The 25,413-nt window shown below is 42.2% G+C and overlaps 1 protein-coding gene across 1 annotated transcript in view; it reads right to left on the bottom strand.

Moving 5' to 3' along the window:
* Positions 1 to 25,058, bottom strand: part of DEPTOR (DEP domain containing MTOR interacting protein) — an 80,556-nt gene extending 55,498 nt beyond the window's left edge. Inside the window, exons 1-2 of the mRNA XM_061995955.1 lie at positions 24,825 to 25,058; positions 24,568 to 24,663 (exon numbers count right to left, since the gene is read on the bottom strand). Coding sequence (XP_061851939.1) covers positions 24,568 to 24,653 — 86 coding nt within the window. The 5' untranslated portion in view covers positions 24,654 to 24,663; positions 24,825 to 25,058. The remainder of the gene's footprint in view (positions 1 to 24,567; positions 24,664 to 24,824) is intronic.
* Between the last annotated feature and the right edge of the window lie 355 nt (positions 25,059 to 25,413).

The raw sequence follows: 25,413 nt of genomic DNA, 5'->3' as shown, positions 1-25,413 counted from the left end.
AGCTGGCTGACAAACTCTGACCACTTTGAGGGAAGAAAGGGGAGATGAGAGAGGGCAAACGACAAGCGGTGATGGGGTGTTCTGGAAGGACAGCTTGATTCAACAAGCCTTTGAAAAGTTGTCCCCTTTCTACAACTTAATGGCTTTAACACCAGAAATCAATCTTGTGTACACCCATACATCATCCACATGTACTGTCATATATTATTCAAGATTACCTACCAGATTTTGCACTTGAGGCCCCAGTCTCCCCTAACTGCAGAAAACAACATGACAACTAAAGCATTTGAGCAATTGCCTGTGAACTTTAACAGGCATATGAAACTCCTTAATATTTACAAACTGATATTCAGGGCTCTTTTTCTTGCTTGCAACAAATACAGTCTGTATTTGTAAGCATGCGTGCCAGAACCTTTTTTTGGGGGGAGACTTGTCTAAACAGGAGTTGCTCCTAATTCACAGCATGTGGGAATGCTTGCTCCAAACAGAAGTGCCTTCCTCCTGCATGGAATGGAACAGGCTAACCTGGAACACACTGCTCCTGCTTTGCAGTAAACCTGCTCAGAGTCAATAAGGAGCACCGTTATTTGTGGAAAGGACATTAGGTATTTTCTTTGCCCACTGTCAGAAAGGTTATGATAATGGAAAAATAAAAATCTTTGCTTAGAAATGAAGAATTATCTGCTAACTTGGGAAGAAATTGTTCTTGTAGCTATGTGAAACTTGCATTTTGTTTTCCACCAGGGAAATTTTGAAGTTTCTTGCGTCACTTTTGGAACCAATGGGTAAGGATTTTACAAAGGCAATGCCTGCACAAGAGTCTAGCTCTCCTTTTAAACCCCAGAAAAGGCCAGCCTGCTGGCTGAAGACAATAATGATGTCACTAACTGGATCATGGTCCAAATATCTCACCTAGCTATTTCCTTCTATTCACTTTAGTAGTTTGTGCATGGCTAGCACAGATCTTTGAGAGCACCATCCAGTTCTTGTTTCTATGCATGAAAAGACAAAGAGCCTCCTGCTCTTCTTGGTAATTTTCTGAATAATTCATTTACCATTTCCTAGTACATCCTGTATAGTCCCTACGTTTATCCCAGCAAGGCTCATTAAAAATGTGCAGGGAACAGGTTGGTTCCTTACACTTGGTAGACAACATGGTATCAAGACGTTAATATTATGCTTCACTTACTCAGCTCTTTTAACCTTCCTGAGGCAAACATATACACACATAAATATGCCTATATCATAAAATCATACATCAGTTTACGCTGGAAGAGGCCATTAAAGGTCATCTAGTCCAATTCCCCTGCAGTGAGCAGGGACATCTTCAATTCAATAGGTTGCTCAGAGCCCTGTCCAACCTAACGTTGAATGTTTCCAGGGATGGTACATCTACTACCTCTCTGGGCAACCTCTTTCAGTATTTCACCATCCTCATAATAAAAATTCTTTCTTCCTTCTGTGCACTTGAGCCCACTGTCTATGTCATTGATACTGATCCCAATATGGACCTCTGAGGGATATCACTCGACACTGATCTCCATTTGGATATTGAGCCATTGACCACTACCTTCTGGATGCAACCATCCAACCAACTCCTCATCCACAGTCTGTACATCAAATCTCTACCTCTTCAATTCAGAGAGAAGGATGTGGTGGGAGACTGTGACAAAGGCCTTACAGAAGTCCAGATGGATGACACCTGTAGCTATTCCCTTGTCCACTGATACAGCCACTCATAGAGATATATTATGTTGATCAGGCAAGACCTGGTGAAGCTAAGCCAGAGTGTGCACACATACTTATATACGTGATGTTTACAAATAACATACATATAAATGATGTATTTGTACATTATGATATATATTACATATCATATTTGTTACATATAATCTATATCACAGAATATATCATTATAGAGCAATATTTTCTTAAATGGAAAGACAAAATACCAGTGAAGAGACCATTTTAAATGAACATTCTTAGCAGAATTTACTAATTACTGAACAATATCCACCAATGCCATTATTAGTCATGGAAAGAATTATATCCTGCCCCAGAGTGCTCTGCCACCACTGATAGAGTTCCAGCATGCTCAGGAGTCACTGCTGCATTACACCTTGCTTTAGCATATACCCTTGGTTTCAGCTACTATCTCAGCTCAAGCACTGGCAGTCAGCATACACTGAACTACTACAGTTTTTTCACCTTGAAGTAAACTCAACAAAACCATATTAGGTCCTTCAAAATAGTGATAATAGCGATATACAGAGAACAGCATTGCAAGTGGTTTCTGTCATCTTCAACTTCATTTACAAGTTTCACAAATTTGCAACTTCTGTCAGAGAAGGATTTTCTTATTTCCAAGTAAAGCTGCTCAGAACATCCTTTGTGACAAAAACACACAGACAGAAAAAAAATCTTGACAAAGATGACGACAGTTCATGGTGCCTAAAGACCATGGCTTTTCCATGCCTCTTTTCAAGGGCTATCATAGGTGCTCCATTGGCAAGTAGAATTGCCCTTTTCTGTTGGAAACAGAATAGTTTTGTGTCCTCTCAGACGTCACAAAGTTTGTCTGTTTTTTGAATGTACATCTACAGCGTGGTAGAGAGGCGACTTACTGAAAGATGGCATTTTCCAAAGGATCTCAGTGGCTTAGAGGCATAATTCTCACTGAAAGTTAAAAATCACAAGTCAACTGCAGACTCAATTAATTACAAAATAAGTGAGCATATGATGGCAGTTGTGTATACATACACACCCAGGAAAGTACAGAATGACACCAAACTTCCTCTACACTAAACTTTGGCTTTTGCACTGTCAGCAAAAAAAGTAGGTCAGTGACAATACAAACTTTGTACACAGAGCAATCCTGAAGGTACTCTGCAAATGTGATGTATATTGCTGGGACAAGTATTTCCAGCCAGGCTTGCCAAGTCTCAGCTGAAGTGTCAGCGGTTCGCTGGTGCCTGTTCCTCTTTCTATTTATGTTTCAGCTCTGCAATCACTTAGTTCTGTTACACGATATTCAGAGGAGCTAACATACCCTTTAAAACATGGGGTCGTATTGCAAATAGGATGAAGATATTTCTATGTTGGTAATTGTGGCAGAGAAGGAATTCTATGATCTGAAATAGGGTTAGAGAGAGTGTCTTCAAAGCAGCTCCTAGTATCAGTTCTCATCACTGTATTTATCTCCACTTTTTTTTGCCCTCAGCCATGTAATCAATGTGAGAAGACACCAGAATGCAGAGTCAGATAGAGAGATTTCAGATAAATCGTCTCGTGGTGCACTGTGGAGGAAAGTCTAAAGCTTCCAGAGAAGTGACAGTTCGTTTCAGAAAGTAATAAGGTCACTGAAGCTGTAACCGAGTGTGCATAGGGGCATTTAAAATACTTCTAAGACCTTACTAATGCTGTCAAGGGTCAAAGCAAGCTCTGGGGAACAGATCCAGGCATGGCTCAGGGTTTAGCATGAAATCAAAATGACATGTCTTGGAGGCACTTTTTCAGCCTGTGTCTTCAGACCTGAAATTCAGACCCATAGCCTCTCTTGTGAGCACTCTAGACTGCAGAGGAAATTAGATCTATATGTATTGCTCTGTCAACTAGAGATCAGTTGCAAAACCAAGATTTGGATTTTTAAACATCAGAGGTGTATAATCTGAACTCATATATGGTCTTTATTTAAATTAACACAGCATAAACCAGTTTTTGATATGTAAAACAGTGAAGGTAAATAGGATCTTTATATAAGTTTTATATCAAGTTCTGGAATGTTTCTGTTGGCATTTTTCTCAAGTTTGACCCTGTAAGGGAAAGGAACATATTCAGTGGACTGCTGACTCCTCTCCGCTCTTCTCTTTGGACTGTGAAATACCCACATGTCAGGGCAGCCTAACAGAATCACCCAATAAGAACAATATTGGTTCACCTCTCTTTCTCAAGAAGCAGGAAAACTCAGTATCTTGCAAGGGTACAGATCTAACGACAATTTCTTCTCATGTCCACAGGAAGTTGTGAAGTGGCTAATTTCCCTGCCTGCCAAGACATTTCACTTTCATTTCACTTCTAATCAAAATGTGTACAAACATGAATAATACTTCCAACTGCCTGCACACTTGAACTCTGAGAGCTTCTTTCTTGCTAGGAAGCATAAAATCGGGCTTTACAAAGACCAAAACACACAACACAGGCAAGTCATCACTTCACTTGCCCCTAGTCATTAAAAAAACCAAACAGTAGAAGTCTGTGTGTCTCACTCCAGCTGCAGGCTTTCTGGGCTGATGCTGCAGAACTATGAAACTCATCCTCAAAAAGGAAGTCAAATGTAATCGTGCTTTTCCTTCATGTATAGATGAGCTAGATGCACACCTGGGACAAATGCATGCAGGTCAAGGTTTATGTGATACCACTATGTGAATCCCCAAAAGAACCAATGTAGTTTTCACTGAAGAACAAGCCATCTTAATTATGTCCATCAGCTAGGTTTTATTCACATTATTTTGCTGTCTCCATTGCAAGGATATTCTTAGGCTTACTAAATCAATAAGTACTGTGAGGACTAATTTTCTTGCAGATGTCTTCCCAAATCTAAAGTGAAGCCTTCTACCATAAACTACTGAAATTTCAAAGTGCAGACTGAAGTCATAGGGCAACTGTTGTTATAGACATGCCTTGACTGGATTAAAACAGTAGCCAAAAGGCCACCAACTCTCATGGATTTATGCTGAAAATCACTCAATAAATCAAGTATTTTATGGACAGAAAACTGAGGAAGGAGTAGTGTAAGTCCCATGGGAGGCCAGTGAAAATCAATGAAATTTGTCTCAAGGAACGCTGACCTGTTATCTCAGCAACAGGGCTGGGAGGGGTGAATGTACCTCTGACACGTTAAACATGCTGAACAGGGAAAATACAGGTCAAAAAGCCCAAACTCTACTGCTATGGCTGTTCCTGCTAGCATTGCCATTCAGGAACCTTGAGAGACAGACCAGGAATTGTGGAACAGAATGCTGGATTATAGGTCTGCGTCACTGGAGTCATGAAGAAGGGCTGCAGCAAGGACACAAGGAGCTGTGAGTGCCAGAAAGCCCTGCTGTGTGACAATCATTCTCCTGGATGCACGTTGCATCTCTAGGGGGAGGGGAGCCAATAAAAGCTACAGTTGGAAAGTCTCCTATGCACCAAAGCTGGCATCTCTGCTACACTTATCCACAGGGAAAAACTGAATATGGCCTTGCTATACGCTTCTACTCCATGCCGCAAGTTTCAGATCTCTTGAAAAGGGAGGAGCTCGTTCCACCCACCCATCTTCCAGAGCATCTGGGGAAGAACAGATCCATAACAGCCAGAAAACACTGCAGCACTGAACAGGTTTGCACTGCAAACAGTAACAGGTGTTGTTATCTGCTGGAAGTAACCCAAGAAATCCACAAGAGAACTTAAATTATCCAAGTGTTATATCTCAAGTGTAGTTGTGATACTACTCTGACCCTATCAATGACTGACCAAAAGTTTTGCTGAGACATTTTATGACTTTGAGTAACCTCTGATCTCAAAGTCCTTCCAGGCATTGCTGCTCTCAGCCTGAGCATGACAGACTTGCAGGAGATTTGCCCCCCAACATTTTACACTCCTCAGAGGGGCACAAAGTGTTTGGACTCCTTTCAACGGCTCTTGGCAACCCTGCTGAAAGCAAGGAAAAAAAAGTCTGCCTTCATCATTAATAATACATTATACTGCAGAAATATCTCAATTGCTTTTAGCAATTGTTTTCTATCTCTACACAAAACTCTTAACCTATTACTGTGTTGTGTAATCATGAGTGTCATTAAGCACAAATAGCCATCACCAGACAGATAATAAAATTAATACAAAAATACCTGGTGCTATGTATTATTTTTAACAAACTCAGTTTATTATTGAAGCTGTAATTCAAGATTTCTTATTCACTTCCAATAAGTACATAGGTTCATCTTAAAATGAGTAAAGCTGCAATACTCTCTCAATATGAAATTCAACAAGGGCAAGTGTAGAGACTTGCATCTGGGAAAGAATAACCCCATGTACTAGTACAGGTTGGGGAACAAAGTATCAGAGAGTAGGGGTAAAGGACCTGCGGGTGCTGGTGGACAGCAGGATGAGCATGAGCCAGCCATGTGCCCTCGTGGCCAAGAAGGCCAGTGGCATCCTGGTGTGTATTAGAAGGGCTGTGGGCAGTAAGTTGAGAGAGGTTCTCCTCCCCCTCTGCCCTCGTGAGAATACATCTGGAATATTGTGTTCAGTTCTGGGCCTCTCAGCTCAAGAAAGACAGAGAGCTGCTGAGGATGAGTGCCAGTTCAGTGCAGGGCCACCAAGATGATGAAGGGAGTGGAGCATCTCCCTTGTGATGATAGGCTGAGGGACCTGGGGCTCTTTAGCTTGGAGAAGAAGAGACCGAGGGATGACCTCATTAATGTTTACAAATATGTAAAGGGCAGGTGTCAGGACGATGGAGCCAGGCTGTTCTCAGTGACATCCAATGATAGGACAAGGGGTAATGGGTACAAGCTGGAGCATAAGAGGTTCCAGAGCAATACACAGAAAAACAACTTCACTGTGAGGGTGAGGGAGCACTGGGACAGGCTGCCTAGATGGGTTATGGAGTCTCCTTCTCTGGAGACATTCAAAACCTTCCTGGATGAGTTCCTGTGTGACCTACTCTAGGTGGTCCTGCTATAGCAGGGGGGCTGGACTAGACAATCTTTTGAGGTCCCTTCCAACCCTTAAGATTCTGTGATTCTGTAAATATATCTAATGTTGTATTAAAATCATCACACTTTGTCTCTTTCCATTCTAAATTAATAGCTTCCTTTTTTTCATGTTTAGTGTAATTACATTACTAGGCTTTATTTGTATTTTGAAGGAAGCTGTGAAAATAGTAAGTAAAAACTGACTAGAAAAGGCAGTCTGTATTGAATTTCTTTAAATAAAAAAGTAATCTACTCTTACTTTGGCATTGATTCATGCTTTTTTTTTCCCTCCTGCAGCTGGCAATACCGCAATATATGCAGGATGTTACACTGACAGAACTCATGATTTGAGCGAGTTTTTCCTACTGTCTTCCAGAAGTCTATTGAAACACAGTGGTTGACTAGTAAACTATAAAATAAAACTAGAACTCATGCAAATTTTTAAACACTGAAAGTAACGATCCATTTGACTGGGTCACTTAGAGGTGATTAAATTGTTAGTGGATGACCTTCACAGTGCAAAGAAATGAAACAGAGAACCAGGTAAGACTATTAAATGCAAGGCTGGGCAGTAACAACAAAATGTTCTGCTGAAAACTGAGAACTCGGAGGCTGAAAGCAACAGAGAGTAGTAGCTGAATACACAGTAGCTAAACTTTCACTGACTACAGGCTACTAACAGGCTGAGACTATACAGGAAACAAAGTCAGTTCTAGGCTGTACCGTTTCCAGAAATGATGGGAAATACAGTTGATTGCATATGACACTACTAAATACTGTGTATTGTTCATACCATCCTCTTTCAAGCTCAAAGCGACACACTGAAGCCACACTACTCTGGTATAAGAAATGATGACTCAGTCTCATGAGCTGAGAAAAAAAAAAAGATACTGGCTTGAGAACCTTATCTAAACAAAAAGTGAGAGGAATGGAACTGCTGTCTATAACTTTTCAGGTGAGTTAAAAGAAACGCTATTTAACTCATGCTGAGTAATCCTCAAGCAAAAATTAGCCAAAGGTTTGGAGGAAAATTTTCGAATAGTTACTTGAGGCAAGATCTTATCTAACTTCTATAGAAGTGTAGTAAATATACCAAAGGATCATGTGTTATAGTAATCTGCAGAAGATCTTCCAGTCCTGTGTTTTACAATCACATGACTTAAACTGATTTCTATGAACAAGCTTGGGAATACTCCAAGAGTAGAGTATCAGAGGCTGGCCAATGAATGCACTATGCTAAGACTCAGAGCCTTTCTAAGGTCCTATTTCATGTCAGTTGCAAAAAAGAAATGGCTGAAGTACTGCCTATATTAAGAGATTTTCTGTTTATATTGAGGCTTTTAGTAAAAGTGGATGTGCAGATATACAGACATTCTTCATGCACTTGCCATGGGACAGGACGAGAGACATGCAAACTTGTAAGCATGTTTCTTTGCTTTTGCAACGGGGTATTACTTGTCATGTTTGTTGAAGAAAAACATTGCTTTGAGTGTAAAATAGAAGCTAGTATGACCTTCACAGCCAGCTGGAGGCAGCAAATCAGTATAATTCCAATTAACATTGTGCTCATTTATATATGTTTTTCTTAAAAAGAAACCTGTAACAGCCAATAAGGTTTCACTGTGAGTGCCAAATGAAAAAGAAAAAACGAATCATCACCTACAGAAAAAAAACCCCAAAAACAACAATATTTTGGAAAGCTATTGATTACCCCAAACAAAACTGAATAACGTATTGATGCCAAAGAGTAACGATTATTTTACTCAGCAATTCTGCAACATAACACTACTATATTCATTTTTTAAACATAGAAAACACTGCTTTCTGACACAAATATTTTAATAGTAAAGAACAATCCCATCTGCTTTACATCTCTTTCTTTATCTACGCCAAATAAACATGCAATGTGAATAATTACAGTACACAAATTTAAGGAGATTACTCAACAGCATGAAGTTACTCGCTGCTTAAATTCTGGCATGCTAATGAAGAGCTTTATCATTAAGGAAAATGTATTAATAAAAATCCTAGTTAAGGACTAATTCTATTTAAAGGATTTTACTTCTGCAAAAATCTAGCCTGGAGATGGTTTCTTTCAATGAGCTCAGCATTTTTTCACATCTGATATATGATATGAACAGAAACACAGCTGCTGCATAACCACTTGTTATGAATAGTTCCTTCTGTCAGGACACTACCAAGGATTTTGTCTTATTTGATTAGGCCTTGTTAAATGTTCATAAGTAGACAAACTTTGAAAAGGTAAATATTACAAAAGCATTCTTCCTCTGCTCTTAAAATGGAAATTTTCCTTTAAAATAATAAATAAACCAATTTTATTGGTTTCTAATATTCTATTGAACAGCCTGCTCCCATTGCTAAGCCATGTGTTTGTCATTTCTCATTCTACGCAAAATTCTCTCTCCACACATGCAGAAAGCTCATTGAACAGGTATTTGTGTGCTCTGACAATAAATTCAAACCATGATTTCTGACTACTTTAAAAACTCAGAACATGCACCCTGATCCTTGTGTGCTAAGTAACAGCATAAGCTTTACAATATGCTATCAGTCTCAGTTGAATGCTGGTACTTAGATGACAACAATATGGTTACTTTTGCAATATGTTCCAAACTCTGGGTCAGGCCTAACCTTGAATTCAAAATACATATTGCACAGACAGTCAGAGATAGGCTTTAGATGGGCAACAGGACAAGAGAAGGTGAGAGGTTAGGGCCTGCACCATGTCCTCACAGACTCAGATATTGTCAGTGTAAACAGCCCAATACTGTGTGTTAAATCAAAATCCAATTCATTTACCCCAGATGAGCCTTGACATCACCTGTCTTGAAGAAAGACAGGATCTGTAGGAGACTGATGCTCAGACTGTATGCTTGATGCTCAGATAGCATCAATGACCACGGCTAGGCAGACAGACCACCAGCATTTCTTGTTGTAGCTACCCAGATGCTAAAGAGCATGCCAAGGTTTAATCCATTACTCTCCCTGGCTATCAAAGCATAATACAAACAGTGCCAATTAGTTCTTAACTTGAGCATAATTACTACAATGAACTTTCTGAAATCTGAACTATACAAGATTTCAGTCCATATGCAAATAAGCTGTGCATGTAGGAACTGCTGAAACTTCACATTTGTAGACACTAAAGACATGAAACCATTGATCAAGTGGCCAACACCTTTCTGTGTCTTTTTCCACAAATCAGTCATTTACTGAAGTGGAATACTGATGATACTTTTACACTATAAGACATGCTGTGTACAGTCTTCAGCTTGCAAGTAAAATGTCACAATTTCTAGTCCACTGGAACCTTTCTTTAGCTATTATGTGTTGTCATGGGTTTGTGTGGAGCAGCTTTTTGCTTAGTAATGGGGCGAGGGAGCTGCAGTGCTCGTCCCAATAAAAAGAAACATCACCCGACTCTGAGGTGGATCCACCTCCAGCCCGGCTGGGCCAATCTAGCACCTCTGCCATCACTATTTAACAAGAGAAATCTGAGCCAGAAGAGGAGGTGGAAGAGTGGTACATGATGGAGGTGACTATGTGGACCCCACAGTAGGAGAAGTAGTAAGGAAGAAGCAGCATTGGACTGGAGACCCCTCTGCAACCCATGGTGAGAGCACAGGCTGTACCCCTGCAACCCATGGAGGGCCATGGCAGGACTGAGAGCCATCAGCAGCTCTGGGTGAGTGCACCTGAATGGGCAGGAGACCGTATGAGGACACAGCCATGGTACAGGCTGTGCTGGAGAGTCTGCGGGCTGCAGAGACACATGAGAGGCAGAGAGGAGCTACAGCCTCAGGATGAACACACGTTAGAGCATGTGAGAGAGTCCATGGTGGAGCAGGGAAGATCGGTGAGGAGCCCATCTGCCTTGAGGAGAGACAAGTGGCAGGAGCCATCAACGAAAGACTGACTGAAACCCCCACTCCCAGCCTCCCTGAGCCGTTCATAGGGAAAGGAGGTAAAGACACCAGAATCAGTGCTCCGAGGGAAGAGGTGGGGAAAAGTGGTCTTAAAGAGTTGGCTGTGCTCTTCATCATTGAACCATTCTGTGTTGTTTTCTGTTTGTTATGTTTTGGAGTTTTATGTGGTGGATTAAATTAATTTCTGCTTTCTTCCCCAAGTTGAATAGTCTTGTCTGTTTTGCCTGGAACCATAAGTGGCAATTGAGCCCTCTGTGTCTTTAGGGAGTTCCAAAAGCCCTCAGTACTTATGGTGATCATGGTCCTTTGTTCCTAGATGGGCCTAAACTAAGACATATGTTTAAATGAATTCTTCTGTTTATTGTACATCTCATAAACAATTTACGCAATCCTTTTGTCTCCCTCTGCTCCAGTAATATGTTTCCCCAGAGTACTGCTGTTACTGGCCTCATATAAACTCAGATGTTCCATAATCATGAGAAAAGAAATCAGCACAGAATAAAAGCATATTTCATATGAAATTATGTAGGAACACTGTTTCAGCTGGTGCTGATTTACAGATGTAACCAAAAAAAGTCCCAAGAAGTTCTAAATAATGTATTTTGGAGCAGCTCTAGCCCCTCTGTAGCCAAACAAAGTGAATGCAAACAATTATCTTTCAACCACAACTGTTCTACTCCTTATAGTAGGCCCAAAGTTTAGCACTTAAAAAAACCACTACTTTATAGAAATCGAAAATGACTGGATTTTACTCATTATTAAATATTCTTAAAGGATCTAGGTTTTGCAGCACTGTGATCAAGCACAACAACATACAAAGAAAGCAACAAATCTCACTGCTTTGTGTGTGTTGAAAGTAATACTACTTTTCTCAAAAAGGTGGGATAATTGTTGGGCACAGGCCTGACATGTCTTTGATTGTATCTCTAAAGGGAATATATCACATTACCTTCCAAACGGATTACTGTATGAGACATACCCCTCCAAGGGAAAGAAGTGTTAACAGTTCTAAAACCTTCCCTCAACATGGGACTGAAAATCCACTTTCTACAAAGATGAAGCTGTGGGACTATGGGAAACCAGGAATTAATGCACACAAATAAAACTCCCAAACTGGGCCCTTTATATACAGTATGAAAGGACCTGAGAGAACTCAATGAATTTGTTGTATCGCCATGTAGTCAGTGAGAATGGAGGAACAGGTAACTTGTCCTGAGATTACTGTTCCTCTTGTAATTCCAGCATGACATAGCAAGGATTTCTGGCACTAATGTGATCTATTGGTTTTCCAGCATGTATTACTCTGTCTGTTGCTGCCAACCTTTTTCTTTATTCTCATTCTTCAAGGACTGATAAAAAAACCAGTACGTATTACGTATGTGCACTTTGGTTTCTGTCTCCCAAGTTCTTAAGAAATGGGTCTATAGATAACTTCATAGACACTCACAGAAAGCTGTTGTTGGTAGGTATGATCTTGGCCCCTCATTCATCTTGCATGATTTGGGGTAAAATCATAGCCTGACTTACGGCAGTGTGGTCAAGGGAACCAAGTTCTCACCTTCACATCTTCCAAAAAAATCTAAGTTGAAATGGAGATTTCAAAAGTTCTTGGGTATTCATTTGGAATATGATACATTTCTCATCCTTGAATTTCCTTGAAAATATGGACAATGTGAACAGAGTGGTACTGTCAATCAATGTATGTGTTGTACAAACCAACTCAACTGATTTTGCACTGAAGTAGATTAGGAAGTTTTCTCACAAGCCCTCCCAACAGTGCAGCTGAGCAGATAATAATCTCTGGTTTCCAGCCAGTAACAAAATGTTGATAATATCAGCCACCACAGCTTAAAGAAGACATCACTTATGTCTTCATGAAATATAGAGTAATTGAGGTTGGAAGGGACATCTGGAGGTCATTGTCCAAGCCATACTGAAAGCATGTCTGCTCAGGGTTATGTCCAAGTAAGATTTTAATATCCCCAAGCTTCATTGGCCCCCTATTCCAAATTTTTACTTACCCTCACAGTGAATATTAATTTCAAAATATCCAATTATAAACTCCCTTGCAAATTTTGCCTACTTCCTCTTGTCCTATCCCTGTACACCTTCGAAAAGACTTCCTTTTCTTCTACACCTTCTCATTTAAGCAGCTACAACCAGCAGTAAGACTCCCCTGAGCCTTTTCTTCTCGAGGCTGAGCAGACCCAGCCCTCAGCATCGTCTTGTACATCACGTCTCAGCCCAGTCCCATCCTGAGAGACAGCCTTCCTTGGGGCTTGCTCCCATGAGTCAATGTGTTTCTTGTGCAAAGACATCTTTTTGCTGACTATTTTAGATAACTGCATAACTTTGCATAAATTAAGGTTGAGATAATAAGCTTTCCACTAACCTTGGTTTATTTACTTTGATCACTATGCTTTTAAGAATGTACTTTCATCACCTTGTCTAATTAGACAAGCAGCAGCATACCAATGGCTCTTATTATGAAGCTATTTTTCTCATCACAGAGATCTTATTAATTTAGCCTCATCTATTTCTATCATTTCCCAAAAGACTTAAAAGGTCTAAGTTTGTCCAAATGTCATTAGTTTTGAAAACACTTCAATTGCCTATGACAAGTCTCTAAGCTTCTAGCCCCACACAGTTCTCAAAATGGTATTTGGACAATCTTTTTTGGGATTTATACAAGATAATGTTACATTTAGCTTCTTCACATCACAGTCTCCCTTGGTTTGCACTCCAAGTAGCAAAGTATCGGTTTAAGCTAAGAGTTACTCTTTCTACTTCTTACAAGAAATAGCTAGAGGAAAGTATAAGTTAATTACATCCTGAGCATCCAGAAACAATTAACAGTTTTCTATTATATCACCCTGATTTCTAAGCTGTACAATTATATGCTGCTGAAGAAAAGGATGTGTGATTATCAAGAGAATGATCTTTTCTACAAAAAAATGAAAGGAAATTGTACCACGACTGACAATCAGTGCTATAAATAATGTTTAGCTGATATCTTTTCAGAAGTCATTTCCATTATTTGCAATCCCTGAGTAACGTATTGGTCTTGGTTTATCAGACTCTCCATCCAAAGAGGACGAGAGTTAAGTGCTGGACTTAATTCCTCAGGCAAACACTCACAACTTCAGCTTCCTGTGAATATTTTTGGATTTTTATTTAAAATCATTATTTTTCCAAACCATATTCAAATTATGCCTTACATTTGGTTTGCCTCTTAAATCAGAGCTGGGAATGGCTTGTGAAAACACAAAGGGAATACACTGGCTTGCTTTAAGCAGCCCCCGCACTTTGAAGACACGAGTACGAAAGTAAATGAAGACCAATAGATACAACAAACAAACACTTTTTTTTTTTAACTCCTGACAATAAACTTATTTGGCCTAATATGCAGGAAAGTGGTGCAAACAGAGAGCCAAGAGATTGTACAACAGTTCAGCTAAACACTAACGGAAACATCACAGCAATAAATGTTTTGACAATGGTCCTAAGAGTGAGAAACAATGAAACAAGCCCACATAGATCTCCACAACTCCAAGTCAAAGGCCACTGCCTTAGCTAGCAGCTGTGTTACTGGGGGTGGGAGAATCCTCCCAAATCAGGTAGATTATATAAGATCCATAAAGGTTAAATAACATACTGCTTATCAGCAGAAGAACTTTGGTCTCTACAGATTCCTTGTGCAATGCACCTCCAGAATAGCTATACCTCTCAAGTTCTGTGCTGAGTTCTCTTTCCCTTTATCTTACACCTCAAGGTTTCTTCTACTCACTGTACTTGACAAACATCATCTGGGCTCTTATCTAGCTGGAATGCTCTTGGAAAGATATGTATCCACAGCTCTTCATCTCAATAATTTCACCCATCTCCCTGATTCCCGACACTGCCTCCTCCTCTTCTGTCACGCCAAACACAGTATTACTGTGCTAATTTTTGCTTTCGAGCTCCAATCTTTGCTATGATCATCTCTCAAGTGGTGTTGGCTTTTGCTCTGAGCAGCCATTTAGTTCTGGTTTTGCCATTTGGTTTTTAAAACTTCAAATTAGTATCTTTGTGCTTGCTATCTTGATACACAGGAGGCACCCTCACCTTAAGAGCCACAGAGCTGTATGCATGTAGTCCACCAATCCTGTCCAGCATTGCTAAGATCTCTACCAAAAACTTGACTTCTAAATAGGGGTTAGGTAGTGGAAGAATGTCTGAAAAAAAGTGACAAGAGGCTCCTGGACTGCCACACCTGTACCTCAACATCAGGGTTCGACTTCCATGAGAAGCAAATTTCACTGCGGGATCCCTCAATAAAACGAAGAGCTGTGGAGCTTCTCACCACTTGACCACAGGCCAGCTGACCTCATCCCTTGCTGTGTTATTGGTGCTAGTTTGGCATGATGGTAACCATGCTGAGCTCCCCAGATTGCTCGCCATGGGGTCAGACATGCATCAATGCAGAGCTGGAGCCCCAGTCTGGGGGAGTTGGGCTGCTCTTTCCTGCAGCAGCAACTAGACACATTGGCTCAATGCTGCTATAAAACCCACAGCATGACCTACAGTCTCCTAGTTCTCCACAGAAACCAGAGACCTCTCATCTGCCTGCAAATCCCCGTGACACAGATGTGGTAGCTTATGTAATCACCCACACAATTGCAAGGAAATGGAGAATTATGGCCTTGTAATGTGAAAACCAACTTCTTATATTTGCTCAGAATTAGCAAGCCCAATCAGGCATAATTTTTAATTATTTTTAAATGCACCTTTGAGATCTGAATGCATTTACTGGATTGAGGCACTGTTAAGAAGCAAACTATGAAGACTGCAGAATTACAAGGCTGATAATTGAGGCAGAGGGTTGCATTCTGAAGCAGTGATATCCCATTGATATCCCATTTCAAAACATGTGAAATATCAATATTTGTCTCCATGCAGAATACTTTGACAAGAGTGCAGAAGTAAAGGTAAAAACCTTGAAAGACAAACAATCTAGGCCAATTGCAAACAGTTTCTGCTTGTATCTAGTAATGTGTGCACTGAGCATTTGAACTCAACATATTTTTATAGTCTGTTTTCTAGTGGAGTCTGAATTTTTTTAATGGAAATTCAGCAAATCACAGAATCACAGAATAGTAGGAGTTGGAAGGGACCTTTAGAGGTCCAGTCCAAACCCCCTGCTAAAGCAGGTCCACCTAGATCAGATCAGACAGGAACGCATTGAGGCGGGTTTTGAAGATCTCCAGAGGAGACTCCACACCCTCCCTGAGTAACTTGTGCCAGGGCTCCTTCACCTGAACAGTGAAATAGCTTTTCCTTATGTTTACATGGAATTTTTTGTGTTCCAGCTTCATCCCATTAGACATTGTCCTGTCACTAGATACAACTGAAAAAACCAATGCCCCAACCTCCTGGCATCCACCATTTATATACTTATAAATATTAATGAGATCCCCCCTCAGTTTCCTCTTCTTTAGACTAAACAGCCCCAGTTTCTGCAGCCTTTCCTCATAAGAAAGATGCTCCAGTCCCCTGTTCATCTTGGTGGCCCTGTGCTGGACTCTCTCCAGAAGTTCCCTATCACTCTTGAGCTGGGGAGCCCAAACTGGACTCCAGATGAGGCCTCACCAGGGCAGAGGACGTCTGACTTGTGTTTAGACAAATTAAGCACTGAGGGGGTGGTCAAGCAAATCCAGTGGTGGCCACTGCCATCATTCCCTCTCTCTGTCCTTGATATTTCTGCTGTGCATTTCTGCTAACTCCCTCACCCCAGTGCTGGCACTGGTGTGCCCTCATGATGAGCCTCTTAAAAAAGTTAATTTTTGCTTACTTGGCTTCAGCTGCTTTATTTCCCTGAGCTTCTGATCCCAGACAAACACTAGTGCACAGTGCAAGGGAAGTGATAAGACTGGGGCAGTGGCAGCCCGCTGTATCAGAAAACCACAGCCTTAAACTGTAGTTCAGTGATGCAGGGTAAGCCAGCACCCATTTTTCCCCTTGCACTTCTTCAGAAAAAGCTTTCATGTGGTTGTGTGGCAAATCGGTCTGTAAAACTGACCCAACTGAAATATCAGCCACATGAAAGCTCCGCTGACCACTTCCCCAGTCTAGGTCACCATATGGTGATGGTCCAGAGATGTTTATGCCAGTCCAAAGCTGCAGAAGAAGAGAGGAGAGAACCAAGAGGCAGAAACACCTATGTTGCTGTGGGTATACGAAAGAGAGGACCATTGCTTTCAGTGGCAATACTAGCTCAAAGGTTCATCCATCCGAACTATTAGCCACTCTCCTCTAGCTCCAGGCACACCTGGATCCCTGCATAGCTGTACCATGACAAAGAGCTCTGCTCTCAACTTCTCTAGCTCCAGGCACATCTGGATCCCTGCACAGCTGTACCATGACAAAGAGCTCTGCTGAGGAACAGAGAAGTAGACATAAGAGAAACAGATCTGCCAGGGATCACTGCCTGAGGAGGCTCCTTTGACGTCACAGGCTTCTCTAGAGCCTGAGTGAGCCAGTGACACAGTGTGTGGATTATCTTTTTCCTTTCTCCATGCTTCCATGCAACTCAATGCTTCTGAGTTTTCAAAATATAAATGAGCAAGATTGCATATTATTTTACTTCCATTTCTGCTATGTAGCACTCTCCTGGCAGTGCAGCTTTAAACATTTTATTTTTCTTGAACTTTGAGTTCACTTTTATTTTTTCTGCTGCAAGGAACAAAAGCATATTCACAATACTCCTTAAGGCTACAAGAAAAATGTGGCAGTCAAGGAAAAGGTCAAATCTCCAAACAGTTTAAAAAAAAAGTTTAAAATTAAAAGTTATGACTGCTGTTGATATTTACTAAATTGATTAAAAATCCCTTCTCAGCTTGTCTTCTGCTAGCTAGTGGAGGCAACCTGCCTTTGTCAGTCTGTCTCTCTGTTCTATTCTAATACCAGTAGTCTTATCCAAATCAGCATAACTAAGAATCCTCAGTACAAACAGGTTTAAGCTGTATTGTATAGGTAAATTGGATTTCAGAGAAGGCAGGGTCTCACTGCGAGATGAGACGATGAGTTTGATGCATGCCTTTCTCATTTTTGACACAGAGTCAAACGTTGAAATAGTTTTTTCTTTATTTAATTCGAGTGGTTTATGCATTCAAAGCCTTTAAAAGATACAGTTTATATGTTCTGCCCTTGCTTAAGAATAAAAAAATCAACCTATGACTAACATGTCAAGTGCATCCTTCACTCAGTGAATGCCAATGGTTCTGAGAGACCTGAAGCTTTGCAGTTTCTGGCTTTATTAACCCTTAAGAGCCTCGGTACATTTTTTTTCTTCAGCGATCAGGTACAAGAGCCAAAGTCACTTAGCTCTTGCTTCTTACCCAGCCTTTCATCCCCTTTGCCAGTTTTCCATCAGTTTAGTCTCTTCTCACAAAAGTTATTTTGAGGAGATGACTATTCAACCCTGGCCTTGAAAGCAGGTAAAAAAACCATATCTTTCAGTTAGCAAAAGGGCTCACACAGCCTGCTCTGCCAGGCAGAAAGAGGCAAAAGTTAACAAAACCCCAGGACAAGGGTTATGATAATAAAAAGCAGCATAAGTGGCAAGAAAGGTATAAGAGCCCAGAACTCCAGGAGGGAATGTCTGTTTCTGAGAGCAGACTCCAGGCCAAGAGCTACCACCCAAGCCAGCAGTCAGTGCCTGGACACTTAGTGATGGGGATGAAGAAGTCTAGGTCAGGAATTTAGTTGGACTGAGTCTAATGTTTGCTGTTGTGACAATATCTTTCACTTTCTTAAGTGTTACATCACAAAAAGCACTGAAATTCTTAAAGTTTTACACTTCAAAAAGTACTGGAGTATATAGATATAATATCTCAATTCAAATGAGATGCACTGGTTCCTCCCTAGTCCTTGTTCATTTATCCCATCATGAAAGCTGGTGCACCTCCCTCCTGGCTTCAGTCTGGTCTCTCACTCTACAGATGTGACTTTAGAGGGAGAAAAGAGCACATCGTTTCCTGAACACAGTATCCAGGACTCCTCACCCGTTGTAGCACACACAGTGTGCACCTCCACACTCAGGAGCTATTTTTCTCTGCGCTTTCAGGACACTACTCTTGGTCTCAGTGTCTGACCTCCCAGACCAGAAATCACGATCCTGACAGTCTCACTTTGATTCCCTGAGTCTGGTGGCTTCACACAAACCTCCCTTCACCAGCCACTGCCCGCTCCTGCTGCAAGAAAATGCTACCAATTGCAGCTAAGATTTGTGTTGCAAGAGCTTTATTTTAAAGCACACACTGCCTACCCCTGCCAGGACTTGATAAACAGTTCGAATTCCTAGGTTCTATCGCTACACAAATAGTAAATAATAACGACAAGTGATAGGAGGACTTCTCTGTCACAGTGCCAGACTGCGGTCACTGCCCCCACAGGAGCAGGGGTCATGTAGTAAATACAAAACTAGATTGCTTTTGGCACATGAATTCTGCCTTCCCTGCATTAGCATCAACATCAAAACAATTTCCTTCATCTGTTCACAGGCAGCTCCTTTAACATCAAATAAAGACAATACTCTTGCACATGCTATGCACATCCAGGATCCTTTGCTTACCTGCTGATCTCTGCTAACCTGAGACAAAAGTTAATCATTGACTCTATCTGGAATGGAATACATAAAATATACAGCAGAAATTGCTGGTACAACATCCGCCTTCTTGTGTACATAGTGAAAGAGCGATTGCTATTTGCACATGCGTTGTTAACTACTTGATCTCTGAGTTGTACTTGAGGAAAGCTGCTGACAGGATGACTGAGTTATTAAAAGGCATAGCTTAAAGAACTGAGCAAACAAAAGCTTTAGGTTTGGATTCCTAGAAATGTTGAACAGCCATGAATTTTACTGAAGGACATAAGAAATTTCAATTCCTGGCCCAGGAATCATATACATACATACATGCTTATATATATTTATATATCTCTATTTGGGCCTTAATGTCATTAAAATGAGTACAAATAGGCAAGGTTGAAAGACTTGAAATAGTGCATCAGGTATCAAAGATTCTGGAAAAACTGAACATGTAATTTTAAGAAACACAAGCTTTTTATAAAATTTAAATTATTTACATTAATTAAAATGTATAATTGAAAGCATTATCATAAGTGTGAGTTAGCAGGAAAATCCTTGACTTCAGAATACTTCATTTGGCAGCTCTACCAATCTTCACTTTCAAACGTTTCCGTGCAGTGTATTGCTCTGGTAGAACCTCACAGAGAAGACTGACAAGGTTTTGGTTGCTTGATTTTGGAAAACAAAATAATGAAAGGGAAAGCATTTGGACTGAGAGTTCTGGAGCACTCTCTTCCACAGAGATGATATAATCTCCTGTGTCCTATCCACTCCAAAAAAGTCAGCAGACAAGAGCATTCTAAAGTGAGACAACTGAAAACTACTTTTTTCAGGGTTAGTTTTGATCCCAACCAGTAGCTCTTGGCTAAGGGAAATGCAACCACTGGCCAAGAATTGAGGAGGTTGCAAGAACAAGGGGCAGGGGGTAGAAAAACACATCATCTCTTTAGGTGGAAGTACAATGTTGGATTGGCTTTGACAGATTACAAAACCTCAATGAATTCTGTCTCTAAAAATGGCATATACATTCATTTAATATCTGCAGATTGGTCAGGACCTGACTTGAAAGTGACCTAGAGACAATCCTGTATCTTAAATTCTTAAATTCCTTTTAGTGTATAAGCTTACACAGTTATAGTAGTGCATCACTGGAGTGCTAATATACTTTCAAACACAGCAAAAGCATTTAATAAATTATGTAACTATATGGTTACATAATTTATTGTTATGCTTAATATACAGTTAATGTATTTCTATGTTATAGGAATACATCAAGGCAAAGGCTCTCTTGATTACATTTCCCTAGAAACTGTTATGTGCCCTGGGTTCTTTGCACCTGAGAGTGCAAGTGAACTTTTGAACCCTATCACCCTGAAAAAGGTTGACTATTTATTGCTCAGAATAAGAAAACAACTTTATGGGCCGGTAGGTGCTATCATCCTTCAGAAGTTAATGACTCTGAAAGTTATGCGCTGTAGTATGTTAAGAAGTTTTCTTAAAGTTATAATCCTCCTGAAGTGAGACCTTTGGAAGAGCAGTGAAAACTGGTTTTGACTTGTCTTGAAGCTTCAAAAGGTGTAGCTTTTTACCATGTAAAACCTCTGTTGCGAGATGAAACTTATATGCAAACTGACAATAAGGCAAACACATTTCTGTTGAACCACACTTTGTATTTTGTTTCTTCTGAAAGAAAGAAAAATCTCTAAAAAATACGCTTCACATTTCCCTTAGCAGAAAGAAAGAAGATGCTATCTAATAGTTATAAGAACGATTATATCAAAATCACTGACTCATCTAACAAATTTCCTAATTACTTACTCAATAATATAACAGAAGTGTGGCTAGGGAAAGGTGTTGCTTGTTGTAAAGGCTGGTCATAAAGAGGTATCCACAAGTCTGCAGAGCCATTAAATGTCATTCAAGTTACCCCTATGACAGAGAACTGCACCATATACACAATGGCAATTTCTGATTAAAAAAAAAAAAGGTGCTTTTGGTGCTCTTTTAGTATTGCTCTTTGGTTAGCCAGAGCCTGAAGACTCTCTGAATGACTAGGCACATTTTTTGGAAGATATACCAGATTTCGGTGACAGTCTAGCATCAAGAAACAATGAGCAGACAAGGAAGATTTCAGACACTCCTGGTTTCTAATAGAGGCAGACAGCATGTATATGAAAATATGCTCGTTGAAACTGCTTTTGGTTGCCAGAGGCAAGGTCAGCAATAGATAAGCTAATGCTCAAACCTGGAGAGAGATATTTTAACCATTTTCCAAATGGTACTCAAACTGGCCCAACTTACTGCCTTTGACAGGGAGGGAAATGAGCTTTGAATTGCTTTTCAATTTCAGCAGTGCCATTATGCATCCCTGTTATTAGGCTTCTAGTGATGACTACCCAACGTACTAAGGCTATGACATCCTCAGCAAGCTCAAGGAAGCTCAGGAACATTTGCTTCCGAGCTGACCTCGCACACACCAGGTAGCATCTCCTGACCTTGCAAAAAGAGAAAGAGAGATCACAAGCAACTGAGGGGTCATAACAAGGAGAAGGAAAATACTCTTTGGGCTCCTCCCCTCCTTCCCCTACACAGCTAGCACTTGCCTGGGGAGCAAAATAGGGCAGAGGGCTTCCATCCTGACTTCCAGTGGGCAAAGCCTGATTTGCCAAGGTGCTGCTCGGATGACTTCAGCCCTCACTGCCAGAAGTCTCCGCCAGAGAGGATGGCTGTGCAATAAAAAGGCCATAGTAATGGGGGCTGTGAAGCAACATGTGATGCCAGGGTGAGACGGGCAATAAGAACTTTGTAAGGAATTTTAATCAAGCAGCTCTCCTGAGTATTTGAGTTCAGACACATGTGCTGTTTGGTTTACTACAAGAGTGCTTTAAATACTTACATTTGGTTGGCTTTATGTAAGTAACACCACACTCACAGTTTCATTTTACACTTTTACTCCTGTGTTCATCTTGCAGCACAGAACACTTGCTCATATGCACTTTCACCCAAATACACACATAATCACCTGTCTGGCTGCATCACTCCCGCCAGGGGCTTATCTTGCATTTGTAAGCATCACTAAGAATAGAGTACAGTATGTTTCCTTGAGTGCATGTGTGTTGGGTTTCTATCATCTGTTTGCCTGCACCAAAGGCTGCTGAGCTAGGCTATCTTTGATCCTGAAAAGTCTCCACATTTTCATTTAGCCTTAAAAATTATACACTTATCTTGGACAGGAAAAGGGAAACTTTAAATGCAAGGCTGGCTAAAATTTGTCTACCAGCTAGTTTTCTATCACCTATTTTGTGCCTTTTATTATCTGGAAAACTCAAGAAAACTAACCCTTTGCACAGAGTGTCCAGACACAGAACAGAACAAAGCTAGTAAAAACTAGGGGAAGAGACACAATTTTGGGCGCAGTTTCACAAAACGGTTCCAGCTGATCCAGCAACTCATTGCTGTCAAAATGAGAGATCTCACTTCTATGCCACCACCCCCTCTACTTGCTCTTGGCTCCACATTCCCACCACCTATCTTCTGTTGGCTCTGTCAGGCAACCGATCAGAAAACTAACCTACCCAACCAGATGACCACATTGGATCAAGAAGCGCAGGAAGTACATGAGCAGGCACAAGGGAGGAGGTGAGACTACATAGCTGAGAGTGGGAAGTAGGAAAAGCGTCAGGCACAGAGCAGATCTCTTTCAGCACTAGCTAGACATTACGCAGGCTGAGTTGTCCACGAAAACACAGTCCAAGGAGATCTAGACCACCTCCTACAGATTCACAAAAGAACATCCACAGGTAATTTCACAGGAAGGGTAATAATTATTTTGTATCTGTAGATCATCCTGCCCAAAAACAGCACGACATTTCACTGCTTTAATAGAAGACAAATGCCAGCCTTGATTGTGACACTAATGAGCTGATTCCAAGAACCAGATTTGTTAAGTGTCCTAAGCCTCCTCCTTAGAGAAAGGCTGTAAAGCTTTTGCTTTTACATTTAACTATGAGTTACATATAAAAATTAATGCAATCTTAAGAGAAATTTTGCATTAGCCTTGAGACTTCAACTTCTAGTGATATGAATTAGGAACAGTGGGATTCTTACCAGGCACTTGGATGAACAACTCTCCACTAAGTCCAACATCCAAAGTCTGTGTGCCTCTGTACCCTATCACCCTAGCTTTCACTTCAGACTACTCTGAAGAGGCATCTCACGCTTGGAGCAGATACTGCTGTGTACTGGAGCCATGTCATTAAACTAACATTTACTCCCTAAACATGGGCATCACTGGTATGCATCACAAGGTGTCAATGGTCCTTAACATGTGGATGTGGCCAGTAGCAATGTCAATGGTCTGTACTAGCAACAACGATGGCATCTTCCAAATAAGCAATGTATCTATCATTTTACAGTGTTTGTCTCGCATTTGAGGAAGTTCAAAGAGAATTCAAGCAAAAAGTACTGGAAAAATATTTTTACAATCTCTTTCTAGTTCTATGTGTAACACATACTAGGATTTTTCCTCCTGAATCACAAGATGTTCCATCAACAAACTGAAAGCCTTAAAATTTCTTTTTCTCCTCTTGAGTGTATGAGTACAGATGGCACACTAAATACATCACTGAGATAAAAAATTAACTGAGGCAGGGCATTTTTGTTCAAGGTTTCTGTGCTGCACACAACTCCTGTCACCCAGCACTGTTAATTATTGCTGGCATCGACAGTAGGGATCCTGTGCCAAACAGCACCTCTGCAGGGGCACTGTCCGGCACCGCTGCGAGAGACGGAGCACAAGGGGTTGTGCTGGAGCAGTTCCCTGCGCTCGCTTATTTCTCGCCGGAGTGCTGAAACACTTTATTGCCTATGGTATCTTTGGGGGTTTTAATCTTTAAAAGCACAGTTCTCCTTCTGCATAGCTTGATCCCACTAACGATGCAGCAGTCTCGCATGTAGAAGCCTTCTGCCCCACGCAGGGGAGAAAAGCTGCCCGGGGCTGAAATCCTCCGAGGCGGCGACTTACCTCCCCGTGCTCGGAGCGCCGGCTGCCACCTACCCTCCTCCTCGCTGCGGAAAGCTGCGCGGAGCCCGGGGACGCGCTGGAAGCGGCGCAGGTGCTCCGGTGCAAGGAAAGCCCGAGAGGACAGACGCTAGCCCTCAGCCCCGCAGATTTCCCCTCCCTCCTTCAGGGGGGCTGCTCCTGAACCCCGGGTACGCGTCCCCGGCAAAGCGGCGGGGGGGGGAAGGCACCGCTTACCGGAGCTGCTCGCCGGTGAGCAGGACCTCGGCCATGTGCTCCAGCTCCGTCGCTTTCTGCTGCATGCTGCTCATGCCCTCCTCCATCGTCGCCGACCTGCGGGCACAGCACGGCCGGGTGAGGGGGGACGTGCCGACCACCCGCCGCCGGCCGCGCTGGCAGCTGCGAGGGGCTGCTCCTGCGCGGCCCCGGCGACCGCAGAGCCTGTGGCCGGGGCTGAGGGGCGGCTGCTGCCTCGTCCCGCCGCTTTGGCTCACCTGAGCGGGGCGGGTCACTTTTCCCCTCGGCAGGCTCGGATCCCCCCGCGCTCCCCGCTTCCCGTGTTATTGTGTCACAGGCAGGCGGAGAAACACATGGCCGCAGCCGCCGCAGCCGCAGCCGGGCTCGCCGAGGCAGCAGCGTCCCCCCCCGGCTGTCACACGCGGTGAGGGGCCGGCTCCCCGCCGGGGGCTGCGGGCCAAGCGCCCGCCGCCGCCTCGGCTGCCCGCCGGACCCGCTGCGGAGAGGGCAGCTCCGCTGCTCCCCGATCCGCCCGTCCCGGGCCGCGGGAGGGGGCGGGCGGCGGCCGGGCACGGGGCAGCGCAGCGCGGCCGCCCTGCCCCCGCGGGGTGAAGGCGGGCGGCAGCGCGGGTGTGCGCGGGGCTGCCGGGCCTGGGGCTGCGGCCGCCGCCGCTCAGGTGCTGCGCCTCGGCAGCGGTCCTTAGCGATACAGAGCGGGGGGGTGGCAGAGAGGGGAGCTGTTGGTCCGGATTTTCACCCTCAAAAACTGCAGCTGCTCTCCCACCGTCCTGATTTCTGCTCATCTGCTAACCAAGGGTTATTTTGAGAAGTCCCTGCCCATTTCAT

The sequence above is a fragment of the Colius striatus genome, chromosome 4 (genome assembly GCF_028858725.1).
Source record: "Colius striatus isolate bColStr4 chromosome 4, bColStr4.1.hap1, whole genome shotgun sequence".
NCBI classification, from domain to species: Eukaryota; Metazoa; Chordata; class Aves; order Coliiformes; family Coliidae; genus Colius; species Colius striatus.
This window is presented reverse-complemented; position numbering and strand designations above follow the sequence as displayed.